The 25,508-nt window shown below is 55.9% G+C and overlaps 2 protein-coding genes across 4 annotated transcripts in view; one reads left to right on the plus strand and one right to left on the minus strand.

Annotated features, from left to right (window-relative positions):
• On the plus strand, positions 1-18,880 carry ADISSP (adipose secreted signaling protein). Of its 2 annotated transcripts, XM_030847585.2 has the most exons (6): positions 1-165; positions 6,550-6,666; positions 8,092-8,234; positions 11,267-11,405; positions 12,267-12,389; positions 12,627-18,880. In XM_030847585.2, exons 2-6 carry the CDS (start codon positions 6,648-6,650, stop codon positions 12,725-12,727), a joined length of 525 nt encoding a protein of 174 aa, XP_030703445.1. In that variant the 5' UTR covers positions 1-165; positions 6,550-6,647; the 3' UTR covers positions 12,728-18,880. The 2 variants fall into 2 exon arrangements, with proteins under 2 accessions (XP_030703445.1, XP_030703444.1); XM_030847584.3 differs by lacking the exon at positions 1-165 and having other exon boundaries at positions 6,509-6,666.
• HSPA12B (heat shock protein family A (Hsp70) member 12B) overlaps positions 14,220-25,508 on the minus strand; it is a 17,378-nt gene continuing 6,089 nt past the window's right edge. The window contains exons 3-13 of one of the 2 annotated variants that reach the window (XM_060284449.1): positions 24,866-24,963; positions 23,739-23,878; positions 20,978-21,164; positions 20,527-20,631; positions 20,080-20,196; positions 18,098-18,272; positions 17,298-17,384; positions 16,765-16,869; positions 16,397-16,655; positions 15,806-15,909; positions 14,220-15,214 (exon numbers count right to left, since the gene is read on the minus strand). In XM_060284449.1, the coding sequence (XP_060140432.1) occupies positions 14,559-15,214; positions 15,806-15,909; positions 16,397-16,655; positions 16,765-16,869; positions 17,298-17,384; positions 18,098-18,272; positions 20,080-20,196; positions 20,527-20,631; positions 20,978-21,164; positions 23,739-23,878; positions 24,866-24,963 (2,033 nt within the window). In that variant the 3' untranslated portion in view covers positions 14,220-14,558. The remainder of the gene's footprint in view (positions 15,215-15,805; positions 15,910-16,396; positions 16,656-16,764; positions 16,870-17,297; positions 17,385-18,097; positions 18,273-20,079; positions 20,197-20,526; positions 20,632-20,977; positions 21,165-23,738; positions 23,879-24,865; positions 24,964-25,508) is intronic. The other variant, XM_060284448.1, reaches the window with a different exon arrangement.

Below are 25,508 nucleotides of genomic sequence, written 5' to 3' on the forward strand. Positions count from 1 at the left end.
GTGTGCCCTTGAGGCGAGCGGTAGCGGCGCGGGGCTCTCTCCTCTGGTTCTGCGCTGAGACCCCGCTGCTGCTGCCACCGCCACGGCTGCCGCCACCGCCACAGCTGCCGCCGCCGCTGTCGCGGTCGTCCCTGCCCTTCCTGGCTTCGGGGTGCTCCCCGCACGGTGAGACTGCTCTTCCTTCCGCCACCTCCCGGTTCCGCCCCGCTCGCGGAGATCCCCTCCCAGCGGAGCCGCTGTTCTGGGTAGTCGGTGCCTGCGACCCCATCCGGCTGGGGCTGGAGGGTTCCGCTGTCGGGCCCGGGACGGGGAGGGCTCCCTGGCATCTGAGCTGGGGAGATGTCAGGCCCCAGGGCCGCAGGTGACCGTTAGGTGGTAGAGCTAGAGTGCTTTCCGAGGGGCGCTGTCGGGGGCACGTGTGACACAGTGAGGGCGGGGGCCAAATGGGGTCAGCGCCGTCAGCAACTCCGCGCCCGCCCTCCATTGTCATCGCCTCAATGTGTGACCTTGGACGAGTAGCCTCTGAACCTCGCGTGGCTCGGCACCTTCAGGGAGGAGGGCTGTGATATCGGGGAGTACGGGCTCCCGAGACAACAGCGTCAGCAGAGATGAGGGTGGGGACGGCACAGGATTATGAGGGACAGAGCCGACGCCTCGCAGCCCGGGAGGAGTGTGATGGGGGGGCGTCCAGACTCCTCTGTCCCCTTAGAAGATGAGGATGGGGTGGGGATGGGGGCGCCACACCCACGGGGATGGAGGCGGGAGAGGGTATAGATTCCTATACCCAGGCCCCTGATGTCTCTGGGAGCTTGGCCACCACTTCCCCTTTGTCACAGAGCAGGAAAGGTTCGTTTAGGTTCTGGACCAGTGTTCCTGTTAGTGAGCAGGAACCCTGGTGGACTGAGAAGGGTGGGCTTGGGTTGCCTTTCCTCTTGAACCTTGGCCTTGGGAAGTGTGGGTAGGGCGTTTCTCTGCTCAGGGAGTTGAAGAAGGTCAGAGGCAGCTGTCACCCGCTGGACCTGGCCTGGCCTCTACTAATTGGGGCCTGGGTGGGGCAGGCAGTCTGGAGGCTAGAGGGGTCTGAGCAGCCTCTAGCTGCGGGCCTGAGAGGTTGTGGGGAGGAGATGCTGGGGAGAGGAGGGCAGCACTTCTTGGGGAGAAAGGAGGGTGGGAGATGGTGGGGGTCCCTTCCTGAGTTCACCCCTGCTCCACTCATTCTTTTTCTAATTAATTAATTAATTAATTAATTTATGGCTGCCTTGGGTTTTCGTTGCTGTACGTGGATTTTCTCTAGTTGCGGTGAGTGGGGGCTACTCTGTCGTTGCGGTGTGCGGGCTTCTCATTGCCCCATGGCTTCTCTTGTTGTGGAGCACCGGCTCTAGGCGTGCGGGCTTCAGTAGTTGTGGCTCACCGGCTCTAGAGCGCAGGCTCAGTAGTTGTGGCGCAAGGGCTTAATTGCTCTGCGGCATGTGGGATCTTCCCCGACCAGGGCTCGAACCCGTGTCCCCTGCATTGGCAGGTGGATTCTTAACCACTGGGCCACCAGGGAAGCCCTCCACCCATTTTTAAGAGAGAGAACACCCATACTTATCCTTGCAACTTTGGCCTGCTGGAGGGAGGAGAAAATGGAGTCATATCCAGTCTGAGTTGATATAAAACTGTCACAACCACTCCTGACCTTCAGCCTTGTCTTTCCAGGCCTTGTTCTAGGTATGTGGGCCCAGTCCTATGTCAGGTCCTGGAGTCAGCAGGTTAGTGTGGCCTCAGTGGGTGCTCTTTTTACATGCTTGAGCTTTGATGAGAGGCTTCTGTGGGACTGAGTGCTTAAGCCAGGACTGAGTCCTAGGCTGGGGTGGGGAGGATGGAAGATTGTAGAGTTCCTGACTCAAAGTCCTTGAACAGGTTGAGAATGTGGATTAGGAATGAATGAGAAACGAGGCCCCAAGAAGCTTGTTCCTAGCCACAAAGCAGAGGACAAGCTGGGGCTGGTCCTACGATGCCTGGGGTTTGGAGACTGGAGAGACGTGCTGTGGGGATGCAGCTGTGAGGTACAGGGCAAGAGGGTGGCAGATTCTGGAGCTCCACTTTGCCATGGACAGACTGTCTTTGACCCTCCCTTCAGCCTTGGGCCCCAGTGTGGGACAGCCTGGAGTAGCAGCTAGCACTCTGTGTGCAGGGCAGGAATCTAAGGGGCTGAGAACTCTGGGTTCCTGTGTAACTGTCCATCTGTCCATTTGCCCAGCTGCCATTTCCCTGTCCTGCTCCTTGTGCCAGAGGCGCCACTGGGCCTGACTGAGCCCTTCCCTGGGTAGAATAACCTTGAAGCAGCCTTTCTGTCTAAAGCTGAGAGGGATCTGAGCTGGGAGCTCTGTTTCCCAGAGAGAAGGTTCCGCCAATTTACCTGAGATTAACTGAGAGCTGAAGGAGTCCCCGAAGGCCCTTGTTCCAGCTTCCCAGCCCTCCCCATCCTGTAACTCTCTGTGGTACCACCCCTGACCTGTTGCCAGCCCATCTAAAGGTGGGGGTGTCTTTTTTTTGCTCGAGAGGGATGTATATTCTTCACATCTTCTTTATGAGTCCTTCTGGTTGTAGGGCATAGTGGGCTCCCAGCAGTCTGCCCTCTGGCAATCCCTGGAGACCTGGTGGGGAGGGGAAGGCAGGATGAAGGAAGGGAGAGGGAGGCCCCTCAGCCCTTGAGCTGTTTTTCTTTTTTTTATATATAATTTATTTTTGGCTGCATTGGGTCTTCGTTGCTGCACGCGGGCTTTCTCTAGTTGCGGCGAGTAGGGGCTACTCTTGAGGTGCACGGGCTTCTCAGCGTGTTGGCTTCTCTTGTTGTGGAACCCGGGCTTTTTAGGCACACGGGCTTCGGGAGTTATGGGGGCTTCGGGAGTTGTGGCCCAATGCCATCTCCTCCTGATTCTGATGAAGAATTGTGCGTGGACGAGAGTCTGGCTCACAGGGGACAGCGACCAGAGAGGCTTTCTGCTAGGAAAGGAGCTTTTTCCAGCCTTCTCTGAGCCCCTGAAGTCACTTGCCTCCTCGCTCTGCGTTCTCATTGCCCAAGGGTTACAAGGCAGTGCCTGAGTGCTTGCTCTGTCTTGAGCTCTGGGCAGTGCAAGAGACGCAGGTCCGGCCCTCAGTGGACCTTCCATTTCAAGGTTGAGGGGGCAGGTAACAGCTGATTGTGGCCAGGCTAGAAGATGCCCATCGGGGGGCCCTACTCCGAGATGGGGGGAAGGGAGTGCCCTCCAGGGCAGGGGTTGGCTTAAAGAATGAGGTGGGGCGGTTCCTCTTCTGAGAGCCTCTGGGCCCTGGTGCCACATCTGCCTAGAGGGCCCAGCTGAGGCCCATGCTTGGGCTCCACTTAGTTTGGTCATTCATTCATTTAACAAATATAAACTGAACACAGCTGCTCCCTGCCAGGTGCTGGGCTGGATGCTGGGAACACAGCGTTTGGCAAAAACACAGTCACCGCCCTTGTTAGGTGGGGGACATAGATATCAAATGATCCCAGAAGTGAGAAAGGGGATCCTTTTTGAAGATTTTCAGGCCTATCCTGGGATGGGCGGTGGTGGGATAGGGTTGTGCTACCTTGAAAAACGTCCTCTGGAGCTGAGACCCAGGCTGGGGTGTGGATGGGGGGCAGGATTATTCCAGGCAGAGGGGATGGCCTGGGTTAAAGCAGGCAGGCAGGCAGGCAACAGGCAATGGACTGGGGAGGAAGACAGGGACCGGACTCTGTGTGTACTGGGGTTTTATGAAGTGAAGAGAGTTTTATGAAGAGCCCCAGGAGCCTTTGCTTACCAGCCACTGTTTGAGTTTCATCCAGGCCTCCCAGGAAATGTCCTGGGAAATGGGGGCCTCTTGTCATTTCCCCTGGCTGCAGAGGTGTGGCTGGAGCAGCCTCTGCCCAAGGTAGGAGGAGGGTCCCCTTGCTCTTGGCCCCTTGCTCTTGGCCATGTTTCACATGCTCTGAGTCCACAGCTTCAGGGGATGGCTGGAGTGGGTAGGGTAGGGCAGGCTTCTCTCCAGGGGCCAGTCTCTCTGGGACAGCTAGGCATTCCAGGGCTCAGGGGCTGCCCTTCTGGGAGTGACCTCAGAGTACTCACCTGGGGCTGTTTCTGCCCTGGCCGCTCCTGCATTCCTGAGACCCAAGCCTTGCCTTTCCCTGTACCTCCTGAGGCCTCGTATGTGGGCTCCTGGTACCCAGGCTGTTTGCCCTGCCCTTGAGGCCAGGCTTGGGCCTAGGTGGACTTCTCTTGCATTGGGAAGTAGGGAGGGAGGTGAGGCCTGCTCTCAGGGCAGCTCGGCACCTGAGGGGCCTCAAGGTTATGCCCTCCACAGGCCCAACTCTGAGGCCACCCCAAGTTGGCTAGTCTCTTCATTCCCTGGACTAGCCAACGTCGTTCACTTATCTCTCCTTTAGTGTGTATCTCTGACAAATATGGACATACTTCTCTACGTAATCCAAATCCATTATCGCACCTAACTGATCAGCTTTTATTTCTTAATGTCATCTAAGATCCAGTCCCACTCATTATTTCCCAATTATCCCCTAAATGTCTCTTTTTAGAGATAGTTAGAAATCCCCTACCCCATTTATTTTTCTTCTTGAAACTGACGTGGAAAAAACGAGGTCAGTTTTCCCATTCTTGGTCTCTTTGTGTGTTAATTTAGAACAGCGGTTGGCAAACTTTTTCTGTGAAGGGCCAGATAGTAAATATTATAGACTTTGCAGGCTATGTGGCCTCTGTAGCAACTACTCAAAGTAGTTTTGCTTTAGTGCAAAAGCAGTTTTAGGGAATTCCCTGGCGGTCCAGTGGTTAGGACCCAGCACTTTCACTGCCAGGCCCAGGTTCAATCCCTGGTCTGGGAACTAAGATCCCACAAGTAGCATGGCAAGGCAAAACAAACAAACAAATAAAAAAAACAGAAGCAATTTTAGACAACACGTAAACAAATGAGCACGGTTGTGTGCCAGTAAAACTTTACAAAAAACAGTGGCGGCCCCCACAGGCTGTAGTTGGCCCATCCCCTATCTAGAACCACCTCCCTCCTTTATTTTCCTTCTTACAGTTTGGAAAAAAATTAGGTCAGTTGTCCTGTAGAATATCCTGCCTTCTGGGTTTGTCTCCTTGCTTTCTCGTGGAGTCATTTATTCTGCTGGCCTCTGTGTTTTTGGTAAGCTGAGGTTGGAGTTCTAGGGGCTTGTTAGATGCAGGTTAGACATTTGGGGTGGGGCTGCCCTGTTAGCACTGCTGTGACTTGGTGCTGCCTCACATCAGTAGACATCAGTGTGTCCAGTTGTCCCACTCTGAGTGAGAGGAGATTGACTGATGCAAGACTGACTGATGTCACATCCCTCCATTGCAAACTCGTTCCCTTTAACCCTAGGTCATCTGTCAGTGGCACTTGCGCATATGTGAGCATCCATTTCAACCTTTGCCTTACTGGTTTAGCACCCACTGATTAGTGCTGCTCCTAGCATTTGTGTTTTGGGGGTTGCAGAATTATTTAGCAGTTGGTCATTCCTTTGTTAAAGAAGAGCTGTCCTTTAACCACCAGGGCAAGTTGGTTATAGGAAAGGCCAAGAGAGAGGCTGAATTAGTTCTCTATATTGCCAGTTTCCAGTAGAGAGTTAGGGCATTGCTACTGTCAGTAGTGACAAATGAGGATTTGGGTTCGTTTGTTTTGCTTTCTCCCGTTTTTTGTAATCTCTGTGAATGCTCTGATTTTATGTAATTCCATCTGTTTCCATCAGTTGCACTTATTATTCTTTTTGATGTTGAGATGGTCTCAGCCCAGTCTTTCAGAGGCCTGGCTGCTCACACAGGCTTCCTGGAGGCGCCTCCCACAGTCTCTGCCCTGAGGCTGCCCTTGGGGAGCTGAGCTGGGAGGCCAGCCGGATAGTAATCAAGCCAGAGTCTGAATGGTGGGTTTCGATGGACGGCAACCCCTTCATGGGTATCTGTTCTGTATATGGCCCTGACCGATCACTCGGAGGGAAAGCTCTGAGGACATGTTTTATTATGTGAGCCCCCATATTTGCCCCCCTCCAAGCATATTGTTAACTCTGACCTGGACCCACTTGTGCAACGTGAATACTGTGGTCTCTGGATGTAGGATGGTACAGCCTGTGAGTCTGGGATGGGCCAACCTTTGGGTCACCAGCACCAGAACTGACCCCTGGAAAGTGCCAGTGAAGTCCGCTTCCTTTGCTGGTTGCCTCTTCCCACCAGCCTTAGGTGGGCTGGGCACGAGAGGCTTGTGCTGGTGCTTTGGCACCCAGAAGCTGCAGCTCAGTACATGCTGGCCAGGCCCTGGGTCAGTAGTGTGTCAGGCAAGGGTGAGGGCTCTTGGTGAATGTGGGGAGTGGGTGGAGGAGTGGGGGGGCAGAAGCCCCCTCTGCTAGGGGGTGCAGGTACCACTTGGGCTACTGAGAGCAGCAGGGGTTTGGGTCCTTCCTAAAGGGAACTCTCTGCTCTCCCCTAGCCACAGGCCCATTGGTGACCCTGACCCCTGCCCTCCCCACTCCCCATGCATCAGGCTTCTGCTGGTGTCCCTGGAGCATGGGAAGCTGCTGAGCTTGACCAGTGGTGTCTGGCAGGAGCTGCGTGTCTCACCCTGTGGCAGGGAGGGCATCCATGGCTGCAGCCAACAAAGGTGAGTGCCTGCCTGGTCTGGCGGGGTTTGTAGCATCTTCCAGCGGGCCCTGGTGGGAAGGGGCATTGCTGCATGTGGGGCCTGCGTTGGCTGTGAGTATGTGTGTGTGTCTGTCTGAATGTGAGGTACTAATTACATTACACCAGTGTTTGTTCTGGGGACACCCAAGCCAAACCCGGGTACCCCTGCTGGCTCCATGGTGTGCTGGTCTTTGGAGGTGTGTGCCTTCATGGCCCCATGTTCCAGCCTCCCTGTTCCACTGTGGGGGTTGGGGAGCACAGGGGGCTTTGGGTGAGCATTGAGGCTGCTGAGGTGGGTAGGGCCACAGCAGGTTGTGGAAAGGAATTTGGGTTTCATTCAGAGTCTAGAAGTGCTCATAGAAGGTTTTAGGCAAGGGAGGCCTGGTAGGATATATGAGGATCAAGTCTGGGGGGCTCAGCAGTGAATGTGAAAATGCCAGGCTGGCCCCCTGGCCCTCCACTGAGTGTGCAAGAACCCAGGCAAGGGCTGGCCCAGGCCTTCTCACCAAAAGGACTCTGGGTAGGGCTGTTGGGAGCCCTAGGGGCTGTGGGGGTCAGAGAGGATTAGGGTCATGCTCTTGGCAAGATGGGCCTCTTTCAGCCTTAGCCTCCCCCGGTACAGGCCCTCAGCCCAGTTCCCACGCTCTGCCTGCCTTAATCCCTGACTTCCCGGCCTTGGAGAACCTGACCCAGCTGGAGACAGCCGTGGGCCATGTGAGGGGTTAAGCAGAGGAGGAAAGGCGTCTCTGGGAGGGGTCCTGGAGGCTCCCCTGGGTTCTTCCTTCTTACCTGCCAGTGATCAGTGATGAAGTTTAGAGGCAGCTGCGGCCCCTCCTAGGAGGGCTGAGTGTGGTTTTTGACCCTGTTTGTTTCTCCCACTCCCAGGCAGGTCCCATAGAGCCCATTCCTGTCTCTGCCCTTCTCCCCTCTCAAGTTGGGTCAGCAGGAGGGGCAGGCAGGGGGCCTCAGGTACTGACAGACCTGGAAGAGGAGATCCCAGAGATGGGGAGCTTGCTTGGCACTGTGAAGGAGAGCATGGGGCAGGGTATCTTGAGGACTGGGGCTGAGTCCTGCACTGCTTGGTGTTTGGAGTTGGGAGGACTGTCTCTTCCCTGTTAGCCCCATTCCCTCTAAGTGAAGGGTCATATTAGCTAATCCCTGACTCCCACCCCCACAAACCCTCTCTCAGGATGAGTATTTTCTGTGGGAGGACTGAGCAGGTAGGGGCAGGTGGGAGCCTCAAGCCTTTGATCGCCACTGTCCAGTAGGATGTGGCCTAGCCCAGCAGTGGATGCTGGATGATGTGAAGGGCAGTCGCAGAGGGCGGGGAGGTGACACGGTGGAGTAGTTTACTGGGATAGGTGAAGGCAACAGCCCCGGTAGCCCTCTCCCACTCTCTTCGTAGGCAATAAGCCCAGAGTCCGGAGTATCCGCTTTGCGACAGGCCATGATGCAGAAGGCTCCCAGAGCCATGTCCACTTTGATGAGAAGCTGCATGACTCTGTGGTCATGGTCACCCAAGAGAGCGACAGCAGCTTTCTGGTCAAGGTATGTGTGCATCTTCCCCGCCCCCCCGCGCCCCCCCCCCCATCATCAGCCTCATTCCATCTGTCTTCTCCCTGGCCCTGCCTGGCTTCCTGAGCCTGTTCCATTTCCTCTAAGTTGGCTCCATAGGCACATCTTTGTTCTTCCCTGGGCTTTGGTTTCCCCATCTGTAAAATGGGAAGTGTGAGACTGTGGTAAGATGAGTGCACTTAGGACAGGGGTCCCCAGCCCTCAGGCCACGGACCATTACTGGTCCATGGCCTGTTAGGAACCAGGCCACACAGCAGGAGGTGAGCAGCAGGCGAGTGAGCGAAGCTTCATCTGTATTTACAGCTTCTCCCCATTGCTCACATTACCTCCTGAGCTCCACCTCCTGTCAGATCAGTGGCGGTATTAGATTCTCTTAGGAGTGGGAACCCTACTGTGAACTGCGCATGCGAGGGATCTAGGTTGCATGTTCCTTGTGAGAATCTAATGCCTGATGATCTGAGGTGGAGCTGAGGCGGTGATGCTAGTGCTGGGGAGTGGCTGCAAATACAGATTATCATTAGCAGAGAGGTTTGACTGCACAGAGACCATAATAAATCAGTTGCTTGCAGACTCATATCAAAACCCTATCAGTAAGTGGCAAGTGAAAACAAGCTCAGGGCTCCCACTGATTCTTCATTATGGTGAGTTGTATAATTATTTCATTATATATTACAATGTAATAATAATAGAAATAAAGTGCACAATAAATGTAATGCACTTGAATCATCCCGAAACCATACCCACCTCACCCCCACCCCCTGGTCCGTGGAAAAATTGTCTTCCACAAAACCAGCCCCTGGTGCCAAAAAGGTTGGGGACCACTGACTTACGATGTTACTTGAATGGGAGTGGAGCTGTTGTTATCATCGGCATCACCCCAACCATTGCAATTGGAAGGCAGGTGTCAAGGCTGTGGTGTCACAGGCCTGGGTTCAGGTCCAGGCCTGCTATTCTGGCTCTGACCTTGGTCAGGTCACCTCAGTTTCCCTTCTCTGAAGTAGAGACAATTTATACCCCAAAGAGTTGGAAATGGAAGGATGTATGTATGTCACTCAGGTGTAAGGCTAATTATGCTGATAACAAGGTGTGACTTTATTTACTCTTCTCTGCCAAACCTCTGGCTGATTTAGGCTCTTTGCAGTAGTATTTATCACCCCCATGTTTTTCCCCTCTCCTCCTCTCCGAGTGGCCACATCTCATACACTCTTGTCTCCTCTGCTGCTGGGACACACACAGTTGGATCCCACATCCACTTTGGAGGGGCAGGAGGAAGTCTCTGGAGGGGATGGATTGGAGGGAAACAGGGACTGAGGCCCTCAGGTTGGACAATAAATCAGGGCTCCAGAGTTGAGCCCTGGAGGGCATGGTGGTGAGGATGCGGGATGGTTTCTGGTTTATTGAGATCACCCTGAGGAGGGGCCCAGAGTCATACCTGTTTGCCCAACTCTAAAACCCTTGCTCTTCCTCCAAGAGCTGACAACTTCCCCAAGGGAATAAACATAATTAACCCAAACTTTCAAAAATAGCTCCCTGCCTCCCATTGCAAAATCCATTCATGTAATTAGAGAAAATCTGGAAGATAGAAAAAACTATAAAGAAATTTAAAAGTACCCGCAATCATACTATCCAGAAATAACTACGGTTAATATTTTGATGTGTGTTATTCCAGTTTCTTTTTTAGCTTTGTTTCCAAAAATGAAAAACTGGTATCACAGTGTACACACTGTGTTTTGCTTGCTTCTGTTGTGAACCATCTCCTGATGGTTTCCACGAGATTTTAAAACTGCCTGGTATTCCACTATATGTATCATCATTGATTTAGCTGGTTCCCTATTCCTGGTGTTACAGTTTTGTACTGTTATAAATAGGGCAGTGATGAGTATTTTTTTTTGCACATCTCTGAGTATTTCCCCTGGAAAATTCTGCAAGTGATACAGCTGGATCACAGGGTCACCATTGGCAGGTACAGCCAGAAAGTCCTCTTGAGAGGTGTGCCCTCTACCAGCAGAGTGTGGGGGCCACAGGGACTGAGCTTTATCATGCAGTGACATCATCTGATCTCATTGAAAGGCTAGTTGCTCCCCCAAAGGACAGGGCCATCCATTTCCTGAAACTGAACAGGAGTGTGTGTGCATGTGAGCTGTGGATACAGCATGCACCCCTGCACCTCCTGGACTGCCACTCCAGTCAGCCTACCTGCCCAACAGCCACCCTGGCCTGTGACCCTTCACATGGCTGGAGTTTCCAAGGATGGCCAAGCTCTGTGTATGAACAACAGAAATTGCTCGGGCTGTGAATCAGGGCTGTTGGACACAGTGAGCCTTTGAGTGGGCAGGCAGGAATCCATGTTCACATGCCAGCAGGGTGGGCCGGAGCCCAGGTTCCATGGCTGGTGCCAGTCTTGTGGGCCAGCTTTGGACTGACACAGCTGGTCTAGTGTCTGTTTTTCTAATTCTGTCCCATCCTCCATCTTGTGCTATCTGTGTTGCCTGGTGGCCCTGCCATGACTAGAGGACCAGAGTCCCTGGGCTATTGGCTCTGGCCACATGCTGGTAGTGGTGGGAGCAGGTGGATGGCCTGTGTCGTGGGGCTTTGAGCCTCCCCTGTGGGCAGTGGCTGGTGCTTTGCTGTGTGCCACGTGTGGCAGCAGTAGCCAAGAGGTCCAGGGAGGACTATACCCTGACCACACTGTGGCCTTCAGCCAGTCATTTCCTAGCTTCCATTTCATCATCTATAAAATGGCCACCAAGGAACTTCAGGGCTCATGAGACAGATGCTGAGGAGTGTGTGGGCCAAGCTGTAGGGATGGGGTCCTTGGAGAAAGGGCCTAGAGCTACCCGGCCAGGGGTGTGGACCAACTAGAGTGATGGAGGGAGTCAGGCTACCCTGGGATTGTCAAGGAAGCAAGTGTAGGGCCCCACAGGATCATCAGTGGCACAACCTGGGTGGGCCCTGGGGGAGACTATAAGTGAAGGTGCCTCCTTCCCCCACCCCTCCTGCTGCAGGTTGGCTTCCTGAAGATCCTGCACAGGTATGAGATTACCTTCACTCTGCCCCCAGTGCGCAGGCTGAGCAAGGAGGTCCGAGAGGCACCTGTCCCCAGCCTGCACCTCAAGCTCCTCAGCGTCATGCCCATCCCAGAAGGTGCGTACCCTGCTTGGGGTGCTGGAAGCCTGCCCTCCTCCAGCAGGGCCTGGGTGTGAGTGGGAGTGAGAGCATGGGGTACTTCCTTCCCCCATCTAGGGCTGATGGGCAGCTTAGCAATCAGGGGTCATGATGCCTCTTTATGGCCTTGCAGTGTGGCACCTTGGCAGGTCCCATACCCCAGGCCCCACTCCCTGAACAGAAGTCCATGGGCTCACACAGTTGGCCTATGTCTGCTCATTGCCTGATAGTTACCTTAATGGGACAGTGGGAGCCACTGAGGAACTGGCTCTGGGCCTCTAGCCCTCCCTCTGTCTGTACCTCAGGAAAAAGCTACTGGAACCTCAGGGACTCTGGGCAGCTACCTCCCATCACCCGCCAAACCGGGCTTGGGCTTGGGGCTGCTTCTCTATACCCTGCCAGCTTTAGTGCCCCCCCTTCTCCCAAAGGCTAGGGTATCAGTTTCACCATGTACCGAAGCCCCAGCTTCAGTTTCATTTCCCTCTACCTCTACCTAATGACCTCACCCTCAAGTGGATTGAGCAAGCCCCCTCAGGCCTCTTGCCACCAGATCTGCTCAAGCCCTGCCCTGCCCTCCTTTCCCCTCCCCATCACCCTCTCTCCTTGCTTGCCTTTTTGGGGAATCCCACCTCTTGGAAGCCTGAGTTTGACCTCTGGCCTGCAGGCAGAGGCATGTAGAGCTCAATGAAGAATGGGAAGTTCCTGAGGCCCATGCTCCCAGCCCTGGGGGTAGGGTCCTGGGCCATCCTTGCTCCTCTGGAGGTCTTGGTGGTGGGTGGGGGCCAGTGAGTGCTGGGGGGTGGGGGCAGGAGGCCGCAGAGGTGCTGATCGCCCGGGCAGGTTACAGCATCAAGTGTGAGTACTCAGCGCACAAGGAGGGCGTCCTCAAGGAGGAGATGCTGCTAGCCTGCGAAGGTGGCACCGGCACCTGCGTGCGCGTGATGGTGCAGGCGCGCGTCATGGGTGAGAGCTCGAGGCCCGGGTCTGGCTAGAGGAGGGAGGCACCAACTTGGCTGCAAGGAGTTTCCACCCTCCTTGAGTCTGAAAAAGGGATCCTTGTCCCGGCCCATCCCCAACCTCCTTGGTGGGTGCCTTTCTCCCCATCCCCTAGCAGAGCCGGGAGGGAAGGTAGAGGAGTCCCCTTGGAGTAGGTGGGGCCAGGGTCCAGCCTGGCATACTGACTTGTCACCTGCCTTGCAGACCGACACCACGGCACACCCATGCTGCTAGATGGTGTCAAGTGCGTGGGTGCTGAGCTAGAATACGACTCAGAGCACAGTGACTGGCACGGCTTCGACTGAGGCCCTCGCCCCCACCTGCCTCGGGGCCTCTCAGCCTTAAACCCCACCTCGTCTCCTCAAATGCTGCGTGATGGTGTGGCTTCCTCACCCTTCCCAGGGATGGGCATGGAGGTGGAGGGTCCAAGGGCCTCCAAGCTGGAGCCTCGCCCACACCTCTCACCTCATTTGTGCCACCTCCCTGCCTCTCCAGCATCCTCCTCTCCCACTTCCTCCTCTCTGTGTGCCTCAGTCTCCTGCTGGAAGAAATGGGCTGAGCCCCCAAGGAGGCTCTCTGAGGAGGGATGGAGAGGGCCTGGGGTGGGTTCTACCCACCCCCCTACCCCAAGCCATAGGGGCTGTAGCCAGGGCCTAGGAGAGGAGGGAGCTGGCTCTGTGGTGTAGCTGCCCCCATTACTGCTGCTGTCGTCTTGCTTTAGCCATCTCTCCTGTCCCCTCCCTCTTTCCCACTGCCGTCCATGGTGAGGAGGAGGGAGGTGCAGTTCCCAATCCCTACCCCCCCAGGTCTGTGTTTCTTGGTTTTTAAACAACTGGTTGGGATAAAACCCTAAAGAAATAAAACTTCCAGTGGATACCAGAGGCCAGCAGGATTTTTGTTCTCCAGGGCCCTGAGAATGCCCAATCCTTTACAGAAGGGCCAAGGAACGGTTTTGGCTCAACTCATTCTTTTTGGAGGCAAGGTCACTTTGTGGTATTACAGCACCTGGCCCCAAAAGAAGTATGCACAGGGGGTGACATTTTAGGCCTGGGAATAGTTGCCAAGACAGAGTTTGGATGGGGAGGGGCCTTCTGCCCAGGTCAGAGAGAGGTCTTGTGGAATGGGGCGTTCAGTTTGGGAGGCTTGACCCAGAGACAGCAGCACCCCCTTCTGGTCAGTTCCCAGCCCCAGGCACAGCTGAAAACCTCCCTTTGCAGATCCCAGCCCCTCTCCACTACTCCACTATTAGGGTCCCCTCTTGTGAGGTACCAGGAGGCTATAGCTTCACCTTGAGCATAAATGCTTTATTGTCACCTTAGGGTTCTCAGGCAGGTGGAGCTGTTGCACATCATGGGAGGGCAGGTACACTGAGTTGATGGCAGAGCTGCGACCAGTGCTCCCTGTGTCCTCCCTACCCTCCCCCCACTCCGTGGCTCGATGGAGTGCAAGTGGGTCATTCATAGGCTGCCCCTGGGGCCTTCTCAGATAGAAAGGAAAGGCCCCCCCCGACATGTGCCCCCACATCCCCTTCATAAGTGCCTCGCCCTGTACCCTTCTCATAGTCTGCTACTGCTCTTTCTACAATTAACATTCATACTTGGGTGGTCAGTACCACACCCAGGAAGGTCTTACTACCCCTGTCCCTTTCCTGTCAGTTTCCAGTCCTTGTCCTGTCTGGCTCCCTAAACAGGCTGAGCCAGTCAGTCAGTGCACTCCGCCCTTCAGGCCCAGGCCCTGCACAACCTCCTTCCTCTTGCTGCCCCACCTGCAGCTGCACCCCCACCCCCCCCACTCCCATCCCGGACCCCAGTTCAGACCAGGGCTCAAGTCTTCCGGTGCATTCTGCTTTCAGGATCATGTGCTCCCTGTGGGCACGCCGTCTTGCAAACCTCTTTTAAGTCTCCTTGACCTCAGTCCTTGGCAGGGCCCTTCAGCCTTCCAGTCAGCGGACCGGGGCCCAATCCTAAAGCCAGAGTTTCTGGATATGTCCCCACCCATCCTCCTGTGACCTCACCTCCCCTCACCTCCCGGGGCAGGATGGTGGGGAATGGGGCCGGTTGGTCCGCCTCAGCCCGCTCCCCAGGCCCTGGGCCAAAAGAGAGTTCAGCGGGGCCGACGGGGGCTGGCACTGCGCCCTCAATTGGAAAGAAAGTCGATGGCGGCGCGCACGGAGCGATTGGTGCTGACGTCGACGGCAGTGACCTTAATCTCGGTGTCGCCAAACTGCATAGCAGTGCGGATCTCGCGGCGGCTAGGGGGCGCGCCGGCGGCATGGGGGCCTCCCTCGGCGGGCTCGAGCTCTAGACTGAGCGCGCCGCACTTGCGCACGCCTGGGTCGGTGATGAAGCGCGCGTCCTCGGCGGCGCAGCAGTACAGGTTGATGAGCACGCGCCGCTGCCCTGGGCGCGCTGGGCAGTAGCTGCGCAGCACCTCCTCGCCCAGGGCCACCGACTGCTCGGCGGCCACGAAGCGCTCGAACACGTCGGTGCACCAGCGGCGGCCGTCGCGAACCAGCAGCTTGTCGGGCGGGTGGCGCCCAGCCACAAAGCGGTTGAGCACGCCCACGCCGTAGGTGAGCGGCGAGCGGCGCACCCGAACGACGCCCGGAGCCTGCCCGAAGAGCACCGCGCCCTTTAGGATGGTGAGGCCCACGTCGTGCGGAACCACCACGCGGAGGCCGCGGGCACCCAGTGCTGCCTGCACCGCGTGCTGCAGCACGGCCGACTCTGCGAAGCCGCCCACCAGGAACAGCAGCTTCACGCCCTGCACTTCGGGGCGCGCCAGCAGCGCCTCTGCGGTACAGGAGTGAAGGGTGGGGGTAAGGAGGAGGGAGGGGGAGTGGGCCACTGAGGCCACCACTGCGCAGCCACTGGTGCCTCTCCTCTGCCTGCCTGTATCCTCAGGCAACCAGAAACTAGTCATTTCACTATAAAAGGGTAGCCTGGTTTTCATAAAGAAAAACACCGGGCACTTTCGTGAGGGCCCATGGCAATCTTTATGGGCTCTGCTTCCCCACCACACTGTGGAGGGCTTGAGATAAGGGTCTGCATTTACACATATTAAATGCCTACTACGTGCAAGACATTGCACTCTCTAGATACTTCAGCTCATTTAAATCCCTGTGATAACAGTTTGGGGGACCTAATACTATCACCCCATTTGGGGAAACAGGCACCAGAGGTTCTTTAACCTGGCAAGACTGCACATTTTCCCGCCTATCTCTTAATCCCCACCACACTGCATCCTCCAGGTATTCCAGATGATTCTGGGTCTCATTCCAGTGTGTGGATATGGGGAGGTTTCCAGGCACTAACAGGGTAACATATTCCCGCATCTGGGTGTGTATGTTGAGGTGAATGAAGGACCCAGGCTCAGGTGCTCACCTATGTGCTGGATGATCCCGCTGACCGTGGGCTGAAAAAGGTCGTTCATGGCCTCACAAGACATCCTGAGCATCCCCTGTGAGGACCACTTCACGAAGTTCACGCTGTAGGTGTTGAAGGAGGCACAGGCCCATGGGTCAGGGTCCCGGGCGCTACCCCTATTCCAGGCCGAAGTACCTGGGCACTGACTGCACATTATGTGTTGTGCCAGGCATACTTTCAGGGCTTTAGACGCAGGTCTGTACCAGGTCCAGGCATGAGGTCCCAGGAGAGGAGCCGCCCTTTGCCTCGAGCAGAGGAACCCAGACCCATTGGCTAGCGTGTGTGTGTGTGTGTGTGTGTGCGTGTGTGCGTGTGTGTGTGTGTGTGTGCGCGCGCGCGCGCAGGGAATGGGAAGAGGTAGATGTTGGCCTTTCTGCAGGCTCAAGATTCTCGCCCCAGTTTGGGCTGCTGATTCCAGCTGGGGTACTCATGCCTCTCCCACTGCCTACACCGGGGCTGGCATGATATGTGCGTGGGATAGATAAGGTGGCTCCCCTACTCCCCCCCGGGGCCCACACCTTCCCCTGTAGGTGCGGTCCCCCGGCCCACCTGCTCCTGCGCAGGGCTGTCTCCACGTTGTGGCCTCGCTGCTTGCGGTAGAAGTCAATAAACGAGAAGGGCAGCGAGATGTTGAGCGCCCCCGCACGGTGTGGGCCTGCGGTGCGTTTGCGGGCCTCGAAGGCTATAGTCAGATCCACCCAGGCTGCTGGGCGTTGCCTTTTGAAGGTGGCGATGAAGTCCTCGCCGAAGATGCGGCCCAACAGCTGCTCGAAGGCCAGGTCCACGCCCACCGCGCCACAGGGGCCACCTTGGGTAGGGCAGAGGAGGAAGTGGGGCGTCAGTGCCGACTCCGCCGCCAGGGGGCGTTGGCGGGGCCAGGGCGGTCTGGGTACCAAGGGCGCTGCCTGGCTACTCACCAGATGCCTTGTAGAGCTCCTTGAGGGTGCCATGGGGCTGCTCCAGCTGGTGCACGGTAAGGTCCACCGTGCCTCCCCCGCAGTCTGCCACCACGTAGCGGTCTCCTACGGGGGCGAGCGTGAGCACACACTCGTGGCACCTTCAGCTCTGTGCCCTCTGCAGACACACCCAGCCTCCAGCCCTGCCCCAGGTCCTGAGCCCTGTCTGCGGGGCCATGGGGGTTAGGGTTGAAAGGGGCTTCAGGTGCTTGAGGGTCACCAGGTAGGAGCACAAGGTGTGGGGGAAAATGGTCCCAGGATTCTGCAACTCATCTGCAGAGAATCCCCCAGGGGAGTGGGGGTTAGGGGCATGGCTGTGAGTGGGGGTGGGAGTGCAGGTGACTGAGGGGAACTACGAGGTTAGGTACAGCTGAAAGAGTTGGAAGGGGCAGGGTTCCTAGGGGCTAGAGCTGACTTTGGGAATGTTCCCCCCACCTTCAGTATACGGTGCCCCACAGGGCCCAAGGAATATCCCTCCATCTCCCCTCCCCCACCTGCTTGCATCTCAGCCCACAGTTCTCCGACACCCGATTCCACCAGGAACGTGCGGCTGTGGCGGGACCTTCGAAGCTGCTCTCGGGCTGTGTTTTGAGGGACAGCAGGACAGTGAGGTTAGAAGGGGTGTCTCAGCTACCATGCTCAATGCCCCACATCCTTCCACCAACGCCCTCCATGAGCATCTGGAGCAGCCAGTGCTCCTGAAACTCCTGCTCCACTCCTAACTGGGAGAGGGCAATGCTGAACCCCAGAGGGTCCAGAGAAACTGGATGGGGTAATCTTAGGCACTGTAACCAACAGCTAAGGGGGAATATTTCTGGCTGCAGGACGTTCCCTTAATCCAGAAGGGCTCAGGCCATGGCAAAATCAGAATTAAGAAGGTCTGAAGGAGCTGGTGATGGGGTGGGGGGAGGTCCTGGGACCTCTCCCTGTCATGGGAGATGGCATGTGAGGGGGTGATGAAGGTTGACCATAGCTGTCCCAGTTCCTGGTCCTGGCAGCAGGAGCTGGGGGCTGATGGGGGAGGGGGGAGGACAGCTGATGTGCCAGGAGGGGAGGGAAAACTGATTCAGTGGCTGTTTAAGGGGCAGCTCCTGAAGACCTCCACCTTCAGCTCAGAGTACCCTTTGTCAGTACCCAAGCACCTCTCCCCAGGGTAGGCATCACTCTCCCACTCTCAGATTCAGGGCTGGGCTGAGTCCTACCATCCTCTGACAGTGCTACTCTAGGGCAAGGTGTAATCTTCAGCGCCTGCCTCCAAGGCCACCACTGGGCAGTATCCCTGGGGGTGGCTCACCCTGACGGAAGCTGGAATCAATGGAGCGGCGCTCGCCCAGGCGCCCACTGCCTGGAGCTCGGCTGCTCAGGTCCACGAGCTGGTGCAGACGCAGCTTGCGGCAGTAGACAGAGGCGGCCTCAGGCTCCAGGGCGATGAGTAATTGCTCTGCATCCTCTCTTGACACCAGTCCGGCCTGAGGATGGGTGGTTAGCAGGGTTGGGGAGCATCATGGGCCAAACATCACACTGAAATGGCACCTCAGGGCAGGCAACCGGGGGCCTGTGGGGCTCCAATCTCCTCTGGATTATACCCCACCCATGCTAAGCTTCTGAGGCCCCTCCATGCTGCACAAATTTGGAGCTGTCTCACAGCCACCCTGTGACCAGGCTGGGGAGGGGCATGGCCATGGCCAAGGATGCCATGGTGTTGCCCAGCAGGAAGAGACCTTAGACTGAGTGAAAACCTAGAGCACCTGGGATCTGCCTCCAGGCTGCCCAAGGTGTCCCTGGGCTGCAGCAAGGTCCCCTTCACAGATGCTGGGTTGGCCAGCTAAGCACTGGCTGAGGGGGTTAGTGGAGACTCCAACACAATGTATTGGGGAGGGTGGGTATAATGGCCAGACCATCAGTCAGAGGGGTGGGGGGGCCCCTTTTGGCTTACTGAACCCTCTTTCTCCACTGGTGATAGACAGTGGCTATGGGCCTCCCCACTCTTAGGAGAACTTTGTTCTCAGGGAATCTGATATAGGAGGAAAGAAACTTTAACTGAAATTTCAGGCGCCAAGGCAAGGCAGTCTGACCAGGTGGGGGATGGGGATGGGTGGGTATTGAGACTCCAGCCTGTTCTCAGCAGACAGGGAACAGTGTGGGAGGAAGCAGGGTGGGTAAACCAGCAGGGGGCCACTGGTGTAGGTGTTTGTTCTGGCTGGGCACAGCCATGCTTTCATCCTGGTCTCTGCAGGGGGATGCCCACTGGCCTCAGGGTTAGCTCCCTCTAGAGACAAGTGTAGGCACCTGCGGATTTGACAGCTGTGGCATGCCTGGCCCAAAGTTGTGTTTGTGGGGGGTTGGGGGTCCTGGTATCTTCCATGGGAAGATGTACTGGAATTCCTGAGATCCCTTTTGGGGATCCTAGGGTGTCCACCAAGGCCTCAGGTTCACAGGCAGGATCAAACAATGAGCCCCCCTCCAACCTCCCCATTTCCACTTGAGAGGGGGGTGCCTGAGCCGTCCCCCTTTCTCCAGACCTTTGGGCACCTCTTATGGTAGGAAGACCAGCAAACATTGGCCAAAATCGCCTCCCTTCATAGTTTCATAGTCCTATTTCCCCTGCTCAGTGGTTGGGGCTGTGGTGAAAATACTGATGCTGGCTGAGGTGGGTGTTCTTGGTGTCCTGCCCAGCTACTGTGAGTGTTGGCTGCTATTGGCTCACCGCTGCCCCTTCTCTGAAGAACTGCCCTCAGCTGAATGAGAACCGCCTCACTTGGAGGGGCTTTCCCCAACCCCCCCAGTAACCAATGACAGACTGATAAGGATGGACAAAAAGCCACCCCCCCCCCGCCTCCCCGTGGCCAACACCACAGTACATTCTCCCTCTAGAGCTCTCCATGGGATCAGGCTGAGGCTAGACTCCAGCTGAGACCACATCCTTGCTCAACTCTTTCTCCTGTCCTGCTTTCCTCACTCCCCTTTCTCCTGAGAGTCCTAGCAATAGACCACATGCACAAGAATCCCCATCTTGGGCTCTGCTTCTAGGAAACCTGCCCTAAGACACTGTTTAAGCTGGCCTGGGCTGTGTCTTTTGTCCCTCTGCTCTCTGGTCCTGCAAGCCCACCCCCTTTCCTGGTGGCAACAGCCCTCCAAAATGGCCAGCAGGGGGGGGGCTGGCAGTCTTTACACAGTGGCTCTGTGGTCCCAAGGGTGGTGGGTGAATGAGGGTATGGGCCCTGCCCGGGGCCCTCCCGACCAACATGGTCCACGGCTCTGAGTGCACATTCTCACCAAGTAGGCAGCCTCTCGCATGAACTGCTTAGCTGGCTGTTTCCAGATGGCCGGCACTGTCAACACCCAGCGCACAGTGTCCTTCTCTGGCAGCGATGGGCACTGGTCCCTCAGCTCCTGGAGCAGGAGGGGGCAGTGAGGGGAATGGCTGGCTTGGTTTGCGGGGAGTGTCTTTAGCCTCTATGGGAGCTGGAGGAACTAATCAGCCCTCAGGAGGAACTTCCCAGCTAACTTGGAATCCTAACACCCACTTCCCCACCACCACCACCTCCCCAACACCTGTAGGGTTGATGCAGGCTCTACCAGATAGAAAGGCAGGGGACTGGAGAAGATGACCTCTGTCTTCTGACAGTGGCTACCCACTGGATGGACAGGGGATGGGCTGAGGGGAAAGGATGGACCTGGGGGCCCTCCACCCCAGTAGGCAGGGATGGGGTCACAGCGCACCTGAAGGGCATGCTCCTTGAAGAAGCGCAAGGCATGGGCGAACACCTCCAGAGCAGGCATTTTCTTTCCATTTACTGCTTCTAGCTGGGTCTTCAAGGTGAGATCCTGGCAGGGACACAAGGTGACTCTGCAGGAGGCCGTAGCTCTGCCTCCATTTCCTGACAACCTCTTATACTCACCCCATTTCCTGGTGCTCCTCCTCTTTGGCACTGTCCCACTCTGGCTCTAATCTCACATTAGTTCTCTCCCCAGCCCCTCTCTTTACCCTATCTTCACCCCTTGGTCATGCCTCCATCCCTTACATTCAAGTTCCGCCTCCTTAGCTACTCCTCCACCAGTCCCCTCCTCACCTTTTAGCTTTACCTACCCTCCATGAGGCCTCCCTCCCCGTTTTCCCTCCTAGCCCTGCCTCCCTGGCTGGAGCTGGGCCCTGAGACAGAATGTGACTCACAGTGGCACTGTGGATCTTCATCTTGAACTTCTCAAAGTAGAGCCAGTCACGAGCCTCCTCAGGGTCCAGATCGTGGTAGTAATCACGGGCTGTATAGCCAAAACTGTGAAAGGCACCCTCTGGGGTCAGCAGCAGGCAGGTGGGGGTCTTCTGGTGGGCCACACCTGGGTCCCCGCCCTCCCATTTCCTGTGGAGGCAGATAGCTGTCAGTGTGGTCAGCAGTAATCCTCCCTTTGTGGGGTTGGGTGCTGGCTCTGGAACCAGCTGTGTGACTTTGGGCAGCTCACTTGGCTTCCCCAAGCCTCAGTCTTTCCATATGTAAAATGGGAATGATAATAATACCTACCTTTTAGGGTTCTTGTGAATATGGTGCTTGGCATCCACTTAAATCTCCATAAACGTTGCTCATGGGATCCTCTCTATCCATGGGGCCATGGGTCCCATCCGACATCCTCAGCTCCTGATCCCTTCCATGAAGTATACCATTGGACCTCACCTCCCTTTTTTTTTTCTTTTTTTTTTTTGTGGTATGCGGGCCTTTCACTGTTGTGGCCTCTCCCGTTGCGGAGCACAGGCTCCGGATGCCCAGGCTCAGCGGCCATGGCGTACAGGCCTAGCCGCTCTGCGGCATGTGGGATCTTCCTGGACCGGGGCATGAACCCGCATCCACTGCATCGGCAGGTAGACTCTCAACCACTGCACCACTAGGGAAGCCCACCTCCCTGTCTTTTTAACAAGCAGCAGCAGCAAACCATCTGCCTTGTCTGGCCTTCTGATGTGTCTCTCCAGGACCCTGGCAGAGACCTCCTCCCAGCCAGCTGGTTTGCCCTCCTCTAGGCCATCTTCCACAGCTAAGCTCTTTCAAGGTATTCATGATCACTCCTATCTGGCCGACATCAGTAGCTACACCCCAGCTGACTGCACCTCCACCAGGCCCCCAAAACCTGAGACTCCAGACTTCCCTATGTGCAGGCATCATCTGGACCTCCACCCAGAACTCACTGCCCACCCAGTTCATTAGCCTGGCAAACCCTTCCTCCCCTTCCTCTGCGTTGTCTGATGCCCTGACTCCTCTAGGCCAAGCTCACCAGTGCAGCCTTTTGGGGAAATAACTGGGAATCCAGGCAGAAGGAAGAGCATGTGCAAAAGCTTAGAGGTGTGAAAGACCAGGGAGAACTAGCTATAAGTTGGCTCAAAGCAGGAGAAAATACAGGAATCTTAAGATCAACTAAGGAGGAGTATCAAATGCCATATCAGAATTCTGTCTTGGTGGGTATTAGGTAGGGGAGTGAAGAGGCATGACCACATTTGCCTTTAGAAAGGTCACTGGTCCCCATGTAGCAACAGAGTGGAGGGGAGGGAGGATGGAGAAGGAAAACCAGGGAGGAGGATATTGCAACCGTTCAAGTGAGAGAGGGTGGGGCTGAACTTCGGGGTGGTAGTGGTGGAGAGAAGTAGGCGGGTATTACAGAGATATTAGAGATAGAAGTGATGGGGATTAGTGGCTAGTGGGGGTGGGAAGGACTTGGGAGGAGGCCAAGATGCCCCCAGTTACTTCCTGTGATTGTTATCTCCAGTGTCCCTTCATGTGTCCTCAGCCCCAGCAAGGGGCCCAGCATGGCCTTGGCTGTGCATGCTGACAAGTTGGGATGCCCTGCAGCTCTTAGAGAGCTCTAAGGGCCCAGAGCCTTTGTGGCCTCATGTGGATGTGGAGGGAGCAGAGAAGGGGGAAGGACAGTCCACGCTCATGTAGGTTAGGTCCCCTGTATCTTTGGGGCAGTGACCCTTTGCCTGTCTCTCCACCCACCCTTCCATCCAGCCTCCCAGGCCCTGGTGAAGCCCCCTGATTCCCCACCCCAGGCTGAGTTGGGAGCTTTGGGGTCTTCTATAGGGGTCTTCCCCCTATAGGCTACAGCCCCACTAAGATATATTCAAAGGATCAGGGTCTTGAGGCCTGAAGGGGAGTGTCAGACAAATGTTTCATTCAAACAAAACAAAATCCATCAGAATGGATTTTTCAAACAGCTCTTTCATGACAACTGTGTGACTTGTCAACTCAGTTAACCCTCTGATCGTTCATTTCCTTGTATTTCATTTGAGCCGAACCTAGGAATCTGCCTCTAGGATTCTACCACATAGAAATTCCAGCACAAGTTTTCAAGGAAGAATATTCATTGCAACACTTTTTGTAATAGTGAAAAATTAGAAGGAAAAATAGCCTCAAAACTATCAATATAAGAATGGATAAATTATGACACATCTGTACTGTGGAATACTATGCAACCATTAAAACAAAATCGTGGCTCTCTGTATTCACATGAAACATCTAGAAAATAGTGTTGAAAGCTTAAAATAAAGCAAGTTGTATGATATAACACTTTTATTTTAAAACCACATATTTATTTGGTTTTTGCATATGTATTTGTGCATATGTATTTGTGTATGTGTTTGTGACTAGCCCAGAAAAAGATCTGTGTATTTTACTGTATGTTTGTTATCTCTCAATAAAAAATTTAAAATAAAAAACAAAGCCCAACATTTCCTGCAGAGGTCAGAGAGCTGCCCCAATTGGGGCTGAGGGCCCAGGCCTAGCACCCATCCTCCAAACTTTTGCCCCAGTGAGGAGCCCAGACTAAGGGTGGAAGGCACTCTGAGGAGACCCCATTTCTCCTTAGTGACAGTACTTCTGGGACCAGGTCTCTCCCAGGGTGTAGGATTCCCCCCGCACCCCACACCAATCTCCCAGCCCAGCCACCCTCACCTCATCATGTGGATGGCCTCAGGGTCACTGGCAAAGCTGAAGGCATAGCCACTGGATGTGGTGCCGAAGTCGATGGCCACTACCACGGAGAAGGGGGCCTGCTGGGGGGCTCGGGCCTCAGGCTTCTGCAAGTGCAAGACCTAGTCAGGGAGCAGCCAGATGGCCAGGCTGAGTGTATGTGGGAGCCCTCCCAACCCCTGGCTGTGGTCCAGACCGGCCCTGGCCCAACCCCACCTACCTGCCTGCCTGGCTTCCTTCCTCTCCTAAGCTCCAAGGTAAGCCCTTGAGATGCCAACTGTTCAGAAAGCCCAAGGCCTCTCAGGTAGCCCCATGAAGTTTTGGGCTTGAGCTCCTGCTTCCCTGCTTCTGGTTCTCTGCCCACCTTCTGCCTGGACTGCCTTTGCCCCACCCCCATCTCACACCACTTCACAGCCTGGGCCCAGCTGGGGGCAATTTTGCTGCTCTGAGCAGCTTCATAGCACATGGACCTGCCTATATTTGACCCTCTTGCTCTTTGTGGCCACAGTGACACAGCCAGACTCTATCCAGTTTTGTGACAGAGAAGAGAGGCCCCATGCATGTGCCCAAGAGTGGTCCCTGACTCCTCCCAGGCCAGGCCTGGGCTCCCTGAGAAAAAGGGGGTCCCCAGGCTGAATCACTAGGGTGAGGCCACCCCACGTGGGGTGACCTAGGGAGCTTGGGGGTGGTGGTTATGTCCTGGATACTTCAAGCTAGCCCCAAACTATTTTTTAGCAACATGTCTCCTCTTCCCTAGATATACCTTGTATTAAGGTGGCTGTGGTTGACAGGAGGGGAAGCAAGTCTCGGAGGCCCAGTGCTCTGAGAACACACAAAACTACTTGCTCAGAAGTACACCTGCCCCAGGCAGGTTACGTGCAATGGTCCCTAGATGTTATCCTGGAGAGAGATCACCTCAGTAGAATTGTTACCCCTACAGTCCAAGGTCACCTAAGGCTAACCCATCAGGGGGAACATGAGTGGAGTGTGTAGGGGCAGGAAGCATGATGGCACCCCCAGCCCAGACCTGCCAGGGCTCTTCCAGGCACCAGTGTGACCTTCCCCACTAACCAGGCCACCCACCACCCCAATCCCTGCTCTGGGCTTACTGGAGACTGTGAGGGTGTGAGGGGGGCAATGCCACAGCTTTCTTGGGTCCTTGGGGAGCCGGGTGGGCTGGGCACTGGAGACCGCTCTGGGCTGGAGCCTGCAAAGAGAGGGCAAATCACTCTGGCACAATCAGGGTAAGGGGCTGGTGGCTGGGGCCCAAGCCTGGGGGATTCTTCATCAGTCATTGCTGGGCCAAGGTGAGGGGTACCCTGCTGGGGAAAGGGGATGAGGGAGGGAGGGTAGGAAGGACGGGACTGAGGTCGGGGTCGGGGATAGCTGGGCTCAGGGTCTGTTATCAGTTAGAGGTGACCTATTCCTGAAGGGTGACATACTTCACCTAGGGACTCACTGTCTCCCCCAGCACTCCTCAGACACAGCAGGGAAGGGGAGAGACAGAGAAGCATTGTGGGGGTGGGGAAGACTGAGTCCAGAGATAGAAGGGCAGGAGAGATGGGGCAGGTGAGCTCCTGGGGTGAGGGTGGAGAAACCAGAAAAGGTAGGGGACTACAGACCTAACTGAGTGGGAGTGGAGCCGCTCCTCTCCCCACTAAAGTGCAGCCACATGGTTCTAATCAGGACCTGAGGGAGTTGCCTCCCCCCCTCCCTCTGCCCCACAAGGGCCATGGACAGGCCCAGCTGGCT

Source organism: Globicephala melas, chromosome 15 (genome assembly GCF_963455315.2).
Source record: "Globicephala melas chromosome 15, mGloMel1.2, whole genome shotgun sequence".
Taxonomy (NCBI): domain Eukaryota; kingdom Metazoa; phylum Chordata; class Mammalia; order Artiodactyla; family Delphinidae; genus Globicephala; species Globicephala melas.